The sequence below is a fragment of the Buteo buteo genome, chromosome 10, assembly GCF_964188355.1.
Source record: "Buteo buteo chromosome 10, bButBut1.hap1.1, whole genome shotgun sequence".
NCBI lineage: Eukaryota > Metazoa > Chordata > Aves > Accipitriformes > Accipitridae > Buteo > Buteo buteo.
This window is the reverse complement of record NC_134180.1, coordinates 32,416,461-32,430,095: the sequence shown is the minus strand read 5'-3', so window position 1 is coordinate 32,430,095 and position 13,635 is coordinate 32,416,461. Positions and strand designations below refer to the sequence as shown.

Below are 13,635 nucleotides of genomic sequence, written 5' to 3'. Positions count from 1 at the left end.
GGCAGGGGTTTTGAAGCCGCCTTTGCATCCTGCCTGTCACAACACCTCCTCTCAGATCCCTCTGCGTACATCTAAACGCAGTCCAACAGCCCCAGGTAGCACAACTGGGTGCCGAGCCTGCCTTGCGGGGAGCCCTGGTACCTGCCACCAGCCAGAGTGCACATGCGCTCTTCCCCTGTGACAAGCAAGAGGTTAATGAGGAGGAAAAGCATCATCCTAAAACAATAATCCAGAGCTCGGAGACAGCAGTCACTGAACTCAGCCAGATAAAGGGGCCCGTGGGGATTGTGACAGCTCTGGGGACTGTATTTCATGCACGGCTAGCTGAATGCTTTTTGATAATAAAATGAAAAATTACACTGCCCAGAAAATATCAATTTTCTTGCAAGGTGAGGCCCGTTTAAAAATGTATTTATACCCTATTTACCATTTGGAAAAATTACCTCCTTATTACTTTTTGCTCTTGCACTGACTGTGACAAAAATGTCAATGCTAAAAAATTAGCCTCTCAGTTGCTCCTGAAAAGCTCCTTCCGTCTGAAGCAGCTGGGAGGAGAGGTGTGCGCTCCTTGCGGAGGATACCGCTGCTACGCGAGTGCCTGGTACCCAAGTGAAGGACCTGGGCTTCATCCTCGCATGTTTACTGCAGGACCCCTTCTACCCTCCACTGCATGGGAAAATCCACGGGTTTAGAACCCTGTACGCCCCAATTCTCAACACAGCAAGAAATAATCAGTATTAGACAATTAGGGATGGATAGCTGACAAGCAGACATAATGAGTATTGCTATTTCAACCAACTAGATGGGAAGAAACAGCTACCCAGCAGGTAAGCACAGTTTTTAAGCCGCAGGGCAATTCATTATTTTCCCCAGATGTCCTTCTTAATCGTAGATAATTAAATAAAATAGAGAACGGAAGAATGGAGCATTTTAGCACCACCAGGCCAGCTCAAGGTATGGGAATGGAGGGGGCTGTGCTTGAATAGTTACCACCTTCTGGCTGGAGCAGCCTATGCTGTAATCCACAATTCACTTAGAGCAGTGACCTTGCACAAGCCACAGGGCTCTCCTGCCCTAGCAAGACACCTGCCCACACACAGTTGGGAGTCCAAGCGAAAAACAAGATCCTCCCTGGGAACCAGAGAGAAGCTGTGTGTCAAGCTCTGCTGGCAAGAGAAGGTGGGAGGCCTCGGCAGGACATGATACGGTATGTTGCGGGGACAAAAAAAGATGTGAATGTGAGCAGACCACAGTGTTTCGAGGAACAGTATCCTACCCCATTATGGGAAGTATGTGCTGTGTCTGAGACCCAAACAGGGAAAGTTTGATTTGTTTTCACATCACAGTTTAGGATTTCTCATTCTTTCATCACGGGTATCTACTGAGCATCAGCGTGTCGGAGGGATATGAAATCGCTCCTGACAGCTGAGCTGGAATGTCCAACCATGGTGCCTGAAAACTAACTGAGAGAGCTTGTTGCGACATTTCTGGGGTAGCAGCTTCCCCTGGGCTACAACTCTGCTGAATGAGAACTGAAGCAAACAATACAGGCAGCAGGACACACACAGATGTGTTTACCAGCTCAGGAATGCAGTCAGCGAGCATTCCCAGACACCACTTCCAGAGCCACGGAGACGTGGGGGACAGTGGCAGTCCATTTAGGGAAACTGTAACATGTCTGGTTTCAATTTGCTATGCTGACTGGGCAATGCAGAGATCATCCTTTCTTTGCCTGGATGCTGCATCTCTTTCTTCTCCCATTAAATCTGCAGCTTCTGGGGTCAGCATGAAGCCATGGAAGCTCCTACTGTCACCCTGAGCTCTGGCACTTTCAAAGGAAATGGTTTAAGTCGTGATGACATAACTGACAGTCCTGCTAATACAAAGCAATTTCTCTTTAAAGCTGTCGTATCCAGTAAAGTGTTCTGTACATGCAATATTCTGACTCTTGAGCGGAAGAGCAGATTTATATAAGCTGTGGCTTGCCTGGAAGCTGGGGCAGGAAGCAGCTTTCCTGTGATATCTACAAGTTTCAAATGGATTTCTTTTCTCCTCTTTAGTTTGCTGGATTTCAGGTCAACAAGTAAACTTTAAGTCCTGATCTCGCAGTGTGAGAGAAGCCTTTGGCTGGGAGAACTCACGTTACCTTCAGTGAAATGGAAACCACCACCACCAAACACTAGAAAGCCAAAATGGCAAAGCAGTGTAATGCCTCCTCGAGCACGCAGGAAGCACTGCTAACACACACAGGGCCCCTGTGGGACCACGCCAGGACATCTGACCCACAGCCTTGGAGGCGACCATGGTATCAGAGCAAGGGCCAGCAGAGCAATTCTCCTACCCCATGCCAGGGCAACCATGGAGACCCACTCCCTGGAACAGCTGACCAAAGCACTGCTCCTTGACAGTCTCTACTACTGCTTGAAAAGCACTCCCAGGCCAATATCCCCACTCCCTTTCCCTCTTTTTCCAGCAACTCAGCTAGGAGAGTCCTGGTTACCCCAAGGGGGTAGCTGAAGAAGCTGTTCAGTAACACCTACCATCCTCGTCAGTGCGCACGTGCACGGGGATGCTCTCCGGTCCTGGCCCCACATCAGTGTGAGCCCTTACCCACACCTTGTACTCGGTCCATTTCTCCAGGTCCTTGATCTCCCAGCTGGAGTGCTCCCGTCCAATGCCATCCACCACATGCTTGGTGTTGTCATCTCCTTCCACTGCCTGGTACGCAATGGAGTACTGGGTGATGACCCCATTGCGGCTCTGGGCAGGCGGTGGCACCCAACTTACCCGGATGGTAGTGGAGCTGGTGCTTACACACTCGACTTCTTGGGGTGGGGCGGAGGGGGCTGGGGATAAATAAATGAAGTGGGGAAATGAAGGGAAATGAGTGGAAGGACAAACCAAAATGCACAGGGAACTTTTACCCAGCCAACTGAGCAATGAACATACATGTGGAAATTCAGCCACAGTAGCCTCCTGGAGAACCGCCTGCCTTCCTCACAGATCAAAGATGGCACTAGGGGCAATTTCTATCTTAAAGACTGGTGAACAGCATGGAAGCAGAAGTGCTGTTCTGCATCAGAGAACATCTTTTCCCAAAGCAGTTCTGGACGCTCACTTTACCAAACACAACAAATGGCAGTAAGGGAAGGAGGGGGGGGAGAGAGACACTGGTAGCGAGAAGAAAGATGCTTTCAGTGAAGATCTGAAGCAGATGGAAACCAGAAGAGGTAGGAAGCTACAGAAGGCACGAATGGCAGAAGGGAAAGCTCACACACCAGATTGTATGAAAGCTTGCAAAAACTCGCTCCTAGACAAGTGGAGGAAACAAAAGAGGGTAGGGAAAGCAGGTGACTGAGGTTGGCTGGAGTGTGTCCAGGTGGGGTTTGAAATCACAACCATCAGCTGTGAGCAGCACCCTGACCCAGGTGAGAGCCAGGCACCATGGGGAAACATGAGATAACATGGTTGTGTGGCTTTGCACATGTGCCTAGTATCTGGGACTGACTGCTTCATGCCTGCCAAACTGGTTACCTGCCTCAGTAGCTTCCTGGCCTATGGAGCTGTACAGCAGAAGGTAGGCAGGTCTTGTCCCCTCCCAGGCAAAAAGCTGCCTGCAGTTTGTGTTAACTTCTAAGCCCCACCAATGTTAAGTGGCCACAGGGGAAGGAATGGGATCTGGGCAGTGGACGCTTCTCACTGGGATGAACAACAGTCCCCTCCACCCAGCATTGCTGGGGAAGACCAGTGAAACAAACCTGGGGGGAAGAGAGGGATCGGGAAAGGAGATATGACCTGGACAAAGCAGAGCATCTCTAGGACACTTGCTTGGTTCATTCCCTTCTCCAGCCTTGCAGAACTGCTGTCATGTTGCAACAGGGCCCCGGCATCATGGAAGCCCTCTCATGGCAGCAGCAGCCCCCTCTTATTCGGCCTCACTGCCCCGGGATGCTGCAGACAGCATGCTTGCACATGCTTGCATCCCTGGCTGCTTGCACAGAAGGCAAGAGCCCTAAGCAGAGAAGGCAGGGCACAATCACCAAAAAAAGCACACACAGTTGCTCTGAGGCTATCGGAAGCTGTCTGGCCAAGCAATAATGGAGTATAAGGTATCTTGCTTTGCCACAGCAGGTGAAAGGCTTCTTCCATTCTTTGCTGCACCCAGAAACCTAGAAATGCCTGCAAAAAGACTGGTGCGCTTCCCTGTACTGCAGTCCTTGAAGCTATCAGTGCACCAGAGCCAGCCTTCCCAGGGCACAGGGAAAAGCTTGCCTGCTCACTGCCTGCACAAAGGCAAATATAACTGACATTACTCCAGATAGCAGCAGGGACCTCAGATAATTAAAGCACCCAACAATTATGCCTTGGCTTTGCTGGGCGCAGGTGGGAATGGGAGAAGATTTGGGAAAACCAGGGACAGCAGGATCTCCCAATGCCACCAGTGACCTCTGCTTGCTAGGAACAAGGCCCACTTGCTTGCAGAGGCAGTCACAGGCTGCATATAACTCTTAGTGCCCACTTCTGTGCTCAGGGAGCAGGACCCATCTCTGATGCCTGGGCTGGGATGCCTGGAGAAAGGAAAGATGGAGAGAGACTGGGCAGTGACAGAGCTGGAAGAGATGATGCCTGAGCAGAGTCAAGCTGCTGCTATGGCAGTTACACTGGAGGAAAAAGAAGTCAAAGCAATGTGTGGAAGCAAACAGTTGCCTATGTGAGGAAGACAGCAGGATTGGCCCCGCCATCTGGTATCCCGGAAGGGAGCAGCGGTAGAAAATGAATCCTCACACTCTTTTGGTTAATCAGCAGAGAAGTGGCAGGGAAGAGAGTAGGAAGACATAGCACCAAAGCAACATCAAGAGTGAATTCAGGGAGGACATAAAGTAGACACAGTGCCTGGTGGCATCCCTCAGAGGGGACAGGTGAGACATAAGGAGCTTGGCAAGCCTTTTCTTTGCCGCTGCCTGCAGAGAGGCCCTTCACAGAAGAGGCTTGCTCTGGCTTTGGGCCTCCACAGCATCCCTTGGGACGCAGCAGTGAGCTCCTCCAAAGGCAGCTTTGGCTGGCAGTGTGGGCAGGTCAAACGTTGGCTGTTGACTGGGTAAGAGTCACACAAATGATGTGCAAGACAAAAACACAGATTAGCATTTAAAGAAAGCAAAATAAAACTTGGTAACATGAGCAGGATCAACTTAAAATGCACAAGGAGTGGAAATGTCCCTCCTGGGGCCAGCAAAGAGCAGACTGGGTTGCCAGCATGCACCCACACACGCAGATGTACCCACACACACTGTGCAAACCTCTGCTGCCTCCAGGCTACTCACACCGACCTCCCCTGCCAGCCCACAGCAGCCCTGTGCATCCATCCAGCCCACCTACTCCTTAAGCTAGGGAAAAGGCAGCCTCAAGACCCACCTTCATATTTCAAGCGAGAACGGCATTTTAATGCTGAGGCCTGATGGGGACAGAGCTGACGCTCCTCTCCTGTATCACACTGCTTGCCTGAGGCACTGCAGACTCCTGGAAAACTCCCCCGTGCTCCTCAGGCCCTCAAAGCAGCATTGCTTGTACTTTTTGCAGGGTGCCCAGCAACTAAGCAAGCAGCTTAGCAGGAGAGACAGCCCAGAAGGCAGCTGTCTTCTCAGGAGATGGCGTCCAAGCTGTGCTGCTGGAAGGGTGCAAAGGGACTCTGCATCCTTCTGGCCTGTGTGGACAAGCATCCCTACCACTCCTGAGCAGGGATGCCACAAGAAAATCCCAGCAGCAGCAATACAGATGTCCTTCTCCAGCCCATTAGTGACTCATTAGCGATGATGTGCCTCCTACCTTACCCTTAACTGGTTTGTCAGGGCCAGGAATAGAGCCTGAAGACAGGCTCTTTGGAAAGCAGGAGTTTGGCTGCTCCTGCAATTTGTGTCCCACCTGAACATGTCAACCTCCAAGATCTAACACCCTTTCTTAGGGCAACCAGATGGAAAAGTGCGGGAAGGAGATCAGTTTGAAGCTGGGAGCAACATTCTTTCCAGATTAGTAAGTTCTAAGGCCACAGGAGACTGACTGAATGTGAGGTGTTGCTAAGTGCAGACCAAAGAATTTCTGCCTGGAAGTTGCGCATTGTGCACGCAACTTCTGCAGAGCTAAAGTGGAGCTTTCTGAAAGACCTACTTGACTTTGAGACCTCCAGTACCCAAGAATCCACTCTGCCCTGGGACTGTTCAGCCAGTGGTTTGTCACCCTCACTGAATAACCCAGTAGTAACTGCCAAGGACTATTCTCATAGAACAGAGTGCCATCAGAAATTTTCTCAAGTAGGGGCCTGTAAACAAAGACCAAGTCACTTCTTGGATAAATCAAAGAACTCTTATGTCCCTCAATGTAAGGAGGGTTTCACTGGTCAAGCCAAGGTATTCCTGTGGCTTTTGGCCAAATCTCTTCCAACCTGTGCACATCTCTCTTATTAAAAAGATGCCAGAACCAGTCAGCTACTGCTCTGCTGGCCAGTGAAGCGACAACCTTAAAACCAGACTGGTGTGAGATCCCCTGTGAGCAGACAGCATGTGGAGTAGGTCATGGGAAGATGTCTGCCTTGAAGAGTCCACAAAACACAGGTTTCTCTTACTTGGACTGTTGTAAAACTGCGAAGGACTCATTTATGCATGGAGCTGTCTCTGATTAAGTGTGTTCAAGGATAAGAGCATCCACTGATGGAATTAATTTAAGTGGCAGGAGAGTTGCTTCAACCTTTGCCTATCAACACAAAAGCTATCTGAAATAGGTATACAAATCCCCACACTCAGAATTTGTTCTCAGTGTTCAAATATTTATAACTGCATGATCTGAACCTCTCTCCATTTTCATACCTGTCTATCGTGCAGCACTAAGACACCATTAGTTCACTTAACGAGGTGGAGGAATCTTTGCAACTGATCTGTTAATGAAACTGAGTTTTCCTCAAAGAGAAGGTCGTTCCAATAGTGAACAGAGCTGCTCTTCCCTGCCTGAGCTTCCTTTCTAATGGCCATCTCAGGCTCTCGGCTGCTGTGCATGCTGGCACCCTCCCTGCAGGGAAGGCTGGCTGCCTTTGCCAACTGCTCACCCCACATAGCTAGTAAATCCCAGACAGACGGTGCTAACGGAAATGTCTTTTTTCCCCCTTTTAATGCTCTTTGCATAATGGCAAGCCCAGAAATCGTTAGTGAAAACGAGCTTATCGCAGGACCCTTTGATAGCCCTAATCTGCTTATGCGCAGCACTTTGAGCTGCCAATCACAGCAATGCGAACTCCTGCTCTGTGATCACATGGGGCAGAGCGAGGATGAAAGTGATATTGCCTGGGTCACCTCATTATCTAGCCTCTCTATTAACTCGGCTGCAGCTTGTTCTGATTTCCCCTAGTGCTGCAGTCCAAGAAGCAGCAGCCCCACTTGCTCACGCAACCCAGGCGAGCAGGCACTTCCCCAAACTGACTCCTCCAGCTGCCTGACAGCCACAGGCACATCTGGCCTCAAAGGATGCCTCGCCTTGCAACCACGTGTATGGACCAGGGATGGACTCCTGTGGAAGCAAGGCAGCTGGAATGGGGAATGAAGGGGTGAAAATCCAATGGTTTGGAGACAGTCACATTTAGAGCCAAACACCCATATGCTGCCTGTCCAGACAGCTTGTCTGCATGGGAGTAAATTCAGAGAGATGCACAAACCCACTCAAATCAATCTTTCCAAAGCAATTTCCCAGCCTGTTTCACTCCTCCATCAGTTTTTATGAATCTACCCTTAGGGAAAGACAGCATGATCAAAGGGACACAAAGAAAGAACTTACCACTTGGGTGCACCCCCTCTGCCAAAGAGCCCTGATCCAAAACCCCAGCTGACGTTCCCCATTACACCCTGTAGCAAACTGCATGCCAGCATCCCTGCAGACCCACAAGGGCAGAGGCACCAAGCTACTCCGTGCCCAGTGATGGAAACTGGACTGCTTTTGCTTTGTCTTCAGGAGTACAGAGTGTCAGACACTTACTGGATTGGGCAGTTCTGGCTTCGATCATGGGGGTGTAGACTCCTACCCCCAGCTCTGAGCGGGCACCCAGACGGAACTTATACAGCGTGTCTGGTTTGAGACCTTCCACAGCATACGAGGAGGTTGGGTCAAACTCCACCTTTTGCTGGCAAATAAAAGGAAACATTATTTATTGTAGTTGGAGAATACAGAAAAACTGGTGCTCAGCTCCCAATGCCAAGGAAATAGGCAGTCCCATCACCCATTCTGGTCCCACAGAAAGTTACAGCCACGCTGCCAAACCTGCTGCAGTCCTGCAGGCCTCCAAGGAGCTTCCTGGGTGAAATACAAGGACTCTGCAGGGAAGCAGACCTCTCCGACAGCCAGGCTATACTGCCTGGTGTCCAGACTCCACTCACTGCCTGACAGCTTTGTGGGAATGCTGGGTCTAGCTATACAGTTCAGACGAGGGGCACAGGACACATGAGTTTGCTTCCTCCCAACAGACAATGTCTGCCTATGAAACAGAGTAAAGCCCTTGTCCTGGAGCAGCTGGGATCTCTAATGCACCTAAACAGTGCTGGTGAAGGACTTGTTTTGCTGCCACTTCACCTGGAGGGCACTTATTTCTGGCAGCTCTCATGCCACTATAAATACAGGAGGAGAAGAGGACCATGGGACACTGTGATGCTGCCATGGCACAGTTCTCACTGTGCTGCCCTGAAGCCAGCACTACTTTTGATCTGTTTAGAGCTGGACTTCCTTTAGGGACCTGGCAGTAAATGCGGAAGGGCTCTCTCTAGGCCACTCTCAATCTGGTCCTTAAGTGTAACCAGTCCTGGAGCTGCAGACACATATTGGAGGCCATTTCAGACCCACCTAAAAGCCCTACTGTTTAAAGGCACCAGCAGTAAGGATGCCTCAGGGATGGTGTCATGGCATTCTGGAGCCTGTCCAGTCCCAAACCAGTCACTAGCTACTTTGCTGGGCATCAACAATCACTGCTGAGGTCACACAGAAGCCAGACAGAGATTGCCATACTCCTATCACACACCTCTGAGATAGAAAAGACACAGAGAAGAAACAGTCCTGTTGCCACCCCAGCTCAAGCAGACACCCTTCCCAAGCTGCTGAACTGTGATGTCTGGCCCCAAGTGCTGCTGACGTAGAGGCAGGATCCTCACCTGAGTGCCATCCTCCCCTTCCCAGTACAGCAGCTCATATTTGGTAATGCGCTCCTGAGAGGCGGGCAGCCACGTCAACAGGATGCGGGTATCAGACTCTGCTTCTGCCTGGAAGTCAGCTGGCTGGGCAGGAACTGGGGACCAAACACATGGTTAGTGCCAGGAGGCAGATGCAGGGAAAGGAGGCGCACGGCTTTGCAGAGTCTGCGTTTCACCTTCCAAGGATCCTCTTTCATTCCTACCGGACCCTTCCTTCTTCCCTCTCCCCTGTACTGTAGTCTTGGAACAACCCAGGCAACAAGCAAGCACCTCTGGAACCCAGGCAGGTGACTATGGGAATCACGGTCACTTGCAGCCCCGACTGCATCCCAGCTCCTTCCTTCCACACGTGTACTCAGACCCCAGAAGGGCCCAGTACAGTTACACAGGTGCCAACATCTACATCCAGTGCCTTGTGTCACATTTTTAGCCACTGTATCCCAGACAAAACTGTGGGCTGCGTTACTTGTACAGAGATTGAGACCGACTCCCCAGGACAAGCTGACAGCTTAAATCTGATAGCTGTGGGGCAAGGATGCGACTCTGACATGCAACCATTTGAGCAAAAAGTGCAGTTGCAACGGCTGGTGCAGATCAGGCACACAGCTGAGCTGCACACCACTGGGGTGGACACGGAGCCATGGCACCTCACTCCATACGTACCCCCTTGCTGCGTTTTGACCTGGATGATGTCCGAGGGGGGTCCGTCGCCCACCGAAGTAAAGGCCAGGACGCGGATGCTGTACGTAGTCCCTGTGATGAGGCTCCCCACGGTGGTAAGGTGGCTGTCGTCAGTGTTGTGTTTCTGCCACATGCTCAAAGGCAGATGCGGGTCGGTGGTATAGTAAACGCGGTACCCTCGGATCTGTCCGTTTGGCTCTTCTGGCTGCTCCCACTGGACCAGCATGGTGCTGGCGCTCAGCATCCGTGCCTGGACTTTGAGGGGTGGACTTGAAGGAGCTTGCTCTCCCGTCCGGGCCTCAACCAGCTCACTGGGGGGACCCCTGCCAATGTTATTGACTGCGATGACCCGGAACTCATACTCCGAGAAGGGGCTGAGCCCACCTATGCTATAGCGTGTTGTCGCCACACCATCCACCTCTTGGAACTGACCGTCCAAGGATTTGGGCTTGTACTGGATGACGTAATATGAAATGGGGTCGGAGTTGCCCGAATCCCAGGTGAGGGTCACGCTGGTAGCTGTCGTTTCAGTCACTAATGGCTCTGTTGGAGGTTTTGGCAGTGCTGCAATTGGAAGGCAGAGAGGTGTGATTTAAATAATTCAGCCAGCTCAAACCCTGCAATGTGCACGGGGATAAAAATGGAGCTGCCACCTCCCATTAACATTCTTCTTTAAAAGGCAGAAATCATTTCATACTCTAGAACATGCATTTTTATATTACCATATATTGCTTGAAGTGGTTCTTAATGGAAGGATAAACAGAGCAATCATGTTATTAGATGTGCTTGACGCACTTACCAGCAGCAGGCTAAATAAAGGTAATTCAACGGGGATGCAGGAATGTTTCTGTCATGGGGGTTCAGGTGGCAGTAGGAAGGTGCTTGCTGGGCTGGGCTGGCCCCAGAAGCCAGGTATACAGCTGATTTACAAAGGGATACAGTAAAGCAATCAGAGCACCACAGGTAATCTGGAGCTATGCTCCTGCTTCCACAGAAACAGCATCTTAGGCCATAGGGAGTTCATGGACAGTGCTGTTAGATGGGTTGATGGGGGAATGCCTTGTAAGTATTACAGTACATGCAAGAGGGATACAGCCAGAGAAATTACCAACTTTCACATCGACTATTTCACTGGGTGGTGTGTCAAACTGCAACCAGACAATAAACTGTTACACGAGAACGCTTTGACACTGACATCTCTGAAGTGTTAACAAGAACACAACTACTGCAAGCAAACATTTCCAGATTTGCCATTTTACCAAAAGAACAAAGAAGGAGAATGAGTGCGTGTGAGAGATTTTCAGAGTACACAAATACTTTAAGACAATGACTGAATTAAAGTCTACAGTAACTTTAAACCTCCTACGAACCACTCTTGCTAAAGTCATTAGTGACTTGTAATGCAGCTGTGCTTGATGAGGGACTAGGAAAAGTGCTCAGCCCAAATTAAGATCCTCGAGTACTTCATTCTTTGGCAAAGCCATCAGGTTTCCAGTTTCCACATGGTTCAGCTAAGGAGGGCTGGCTCTTTAGCACAGAAGCATGCCTGCTCCGAGTGCCAGGGAGGATGCCTTTTCTAGTGCTACTGCAACATGAATACTGAGAAAATTGGTGAGGGCTGAATTGGTATGGGAGGGAATGGCATGCAACCCACAACCAACCACAACACCACTACCCATGGAGGACTCATGGGGGGCAAACACATCCCGCCCAATATTACAGCCTGAAGGAACACACTTCCTAGAGCATCCAAGAAATTGGCAGCCTCCCTCAGGCTTTCAATTCAAGGATAGATGACACTCATCCACCCTTTCCTTTGGAGAACGGCAAGCTTGATTCTTGCCAGGTTTTGGGTGTGCAGCCTGCATGTGAGCAAGGGACAGGTCTGGTACCTTAGATGCGCTTACTGCAATCAGCTCTGTCTCATCTTGCTTCTCCTGTCTGCCCTGCAAACGGCCTACTTTCCAGCAAGCACAGGAGAAGCAACACCAGGTGAAGGACTCAGGGACAGAGGCAGTAAGATATCCAGAGTGAAGGTGCAGAAAAGACAGACAGAGAAACAAGGAGGAAGGCAAAGGGCTAAAGGAGCTGAGCAGACCGCTCCCTGTCCCGGGGACTTTTGCAGTCCTGGGGCGGCAGTGGGCATCACATCAGCCAAAGAGGGAGCGAGGCAGAGTCATCCCAGGTACAAAGAGGTAAATAAATACTGGGAACCATCAGTGCAATGGTGCAGTTCCCACCTCCTCCCTCCATGTCCAAACTACCTCTCCATCATGCCCCTTTCTTCCCTACACTCTTGGTTATGTACTATAACCAAGGCAACACCTGTGCTCTGTAAGAAAAAGGGGGATGGAAAAGGTACTGACTAGCAGATGCTGTGAGTAAAGGGAGCAGTGTGCAGCTAAGGTTAAAAGCATCCTCTGACTAGCATCAGGGAAGAGAGAATTTGCTGTTAATCTCCAGGTCAGAGAGGGCTAACACTCAATTCTGTGATTTGTTCAAGCAGGGACTCGGTGCTAAAGGTGGCCATAGTGCAGGAGGAGGCCTGCAAGAACAGACAGACTCAAAAGATGACATGTCTGTGGAAATCTGAGCTACAAATCAACTGCAAGGAGAGGAGGAAAGGGATAGTGTGGACCTGCTTGGCCCCAGATGGGAAAGGCAGGACACGTACTTCAGCCTCCTGTTACGGAGCTGTCTGGGTGGGCTGCCGTGTACCCAGTGGTCAGCAATCTGCAATAACATCCCTCTTTGGGGCAAAGCTACTTGTGAAACGGCAGCAGGAAGCATGCCTTAAGTTAAGGACAGCAACAAAGGAAAGAGAAAGAGGCAGAGCAGTAAGGGAAAAAAGAAAATTAACAGAGGAAACGCAAATAGCTCCTCCCTGCAGGAGGGAGGATGCTCATTCTTGTGAGGCCCACAGACGCTTCACATTGCTGGGATTAACTTTCTTGTCCTGCTCTTACTGCAAGAGGATATCTCTGTGCAAACAGCTCTCTGACTGCAGACATCCACAGACCCCTGCCCCAGGACAGCTTGTGGCCTGCTGCTGTGCTGAGCTGATCCTGCTGATGCATGGAACAAGCCAGAAATTGCTGGGATGAGCACAGACTCACTGAAGTTCCCTCGTGGCATAACAGGGACCCAGCCTGACACAAGCCTGTCTCTCGTCATGCCACATGTAGGGAAAGAGGAAATGACCTCCCAAAGCAAATACTACGCTCTGAGCAGGAAAAAACAAAGTTGTGGGTTTGGGAACATCCCTTGCAAGGTGGAAAAGTCACAGGAGACTGCAGTCAGTTGGCTGCACTCAAACACACTTTGGGCAAAGGGCTACACCATTGAAACCTAAGTAGGAGCACCGTGAGGAATAATTCCTTACCTTTGACAGTGATCTGGGCTGTGGCTTCGATCATGCCGAGGGAGGAGATGGCCACGCAGGTGTAGTTGGCAGACTGCATGATGTTATTCAGCTCCAGGACGTTCCTACCGACTGGCATCTCATCCTCTTTGGTCAGTTCCTCCACACCAGCCATCCACTTCACGTAGGGCATTGGAGCACCTACTGCCACGCACGTGAGGTTCACGCTCCCCCCAGGCATCACCTCATGGTTGCTTGGAGGGATAGAGAATCGAGGAGCAACACGCCGCACTGAAACAAGGAGGAGACAGCTAGTAGGGTCACAGAACCAGCAGAGAGCGCTCAGTTGCATTGTGGGGGTACGTGAGGGGGGTTCAA

General features: G+C 50.6%; 1 protein-coding gene across 6 annotated transcripts in view; it reads right to left on the bottom strand.

The window, feature by feature from the left end:
* The window catches only part of PTPRF (protein tyrosine phosphatase receptor type F), a 393,406-nt gene that overhangs the window by 63,352 nt on the left and 316,419 nt on the right, over positions 1-13,635 (bottom strand). For all 6 annotated transcript variants that reach the window (XM_075039254.1, XM_075039258.1, XM_075039253.1 and 3 more), the window contains 5 exons: positions 13,279-13,548; positions 9,879-10,460; positions 9,177-9,310; positions 8,014-8,158; positions 2,541-2,846 (listed from right to left, as the gene is read on the bottom strand). In XM_075039254.1, coding sequence (XP_074895355.1) covers positions 2,541-2,846; positions 8,014-8,158; positions 9,177-9,310; positions 9,879-10,460; positions 13,279-13,548 — 1,437 coding nt within the window. The remainder of the gene's footprint in view (positions 1-2,540; positions 2,847-8,013; positions 8,159-9,176; positions 9,311-9,878; positions 10,461-13,278; positions 13,549-13,635) is intronic.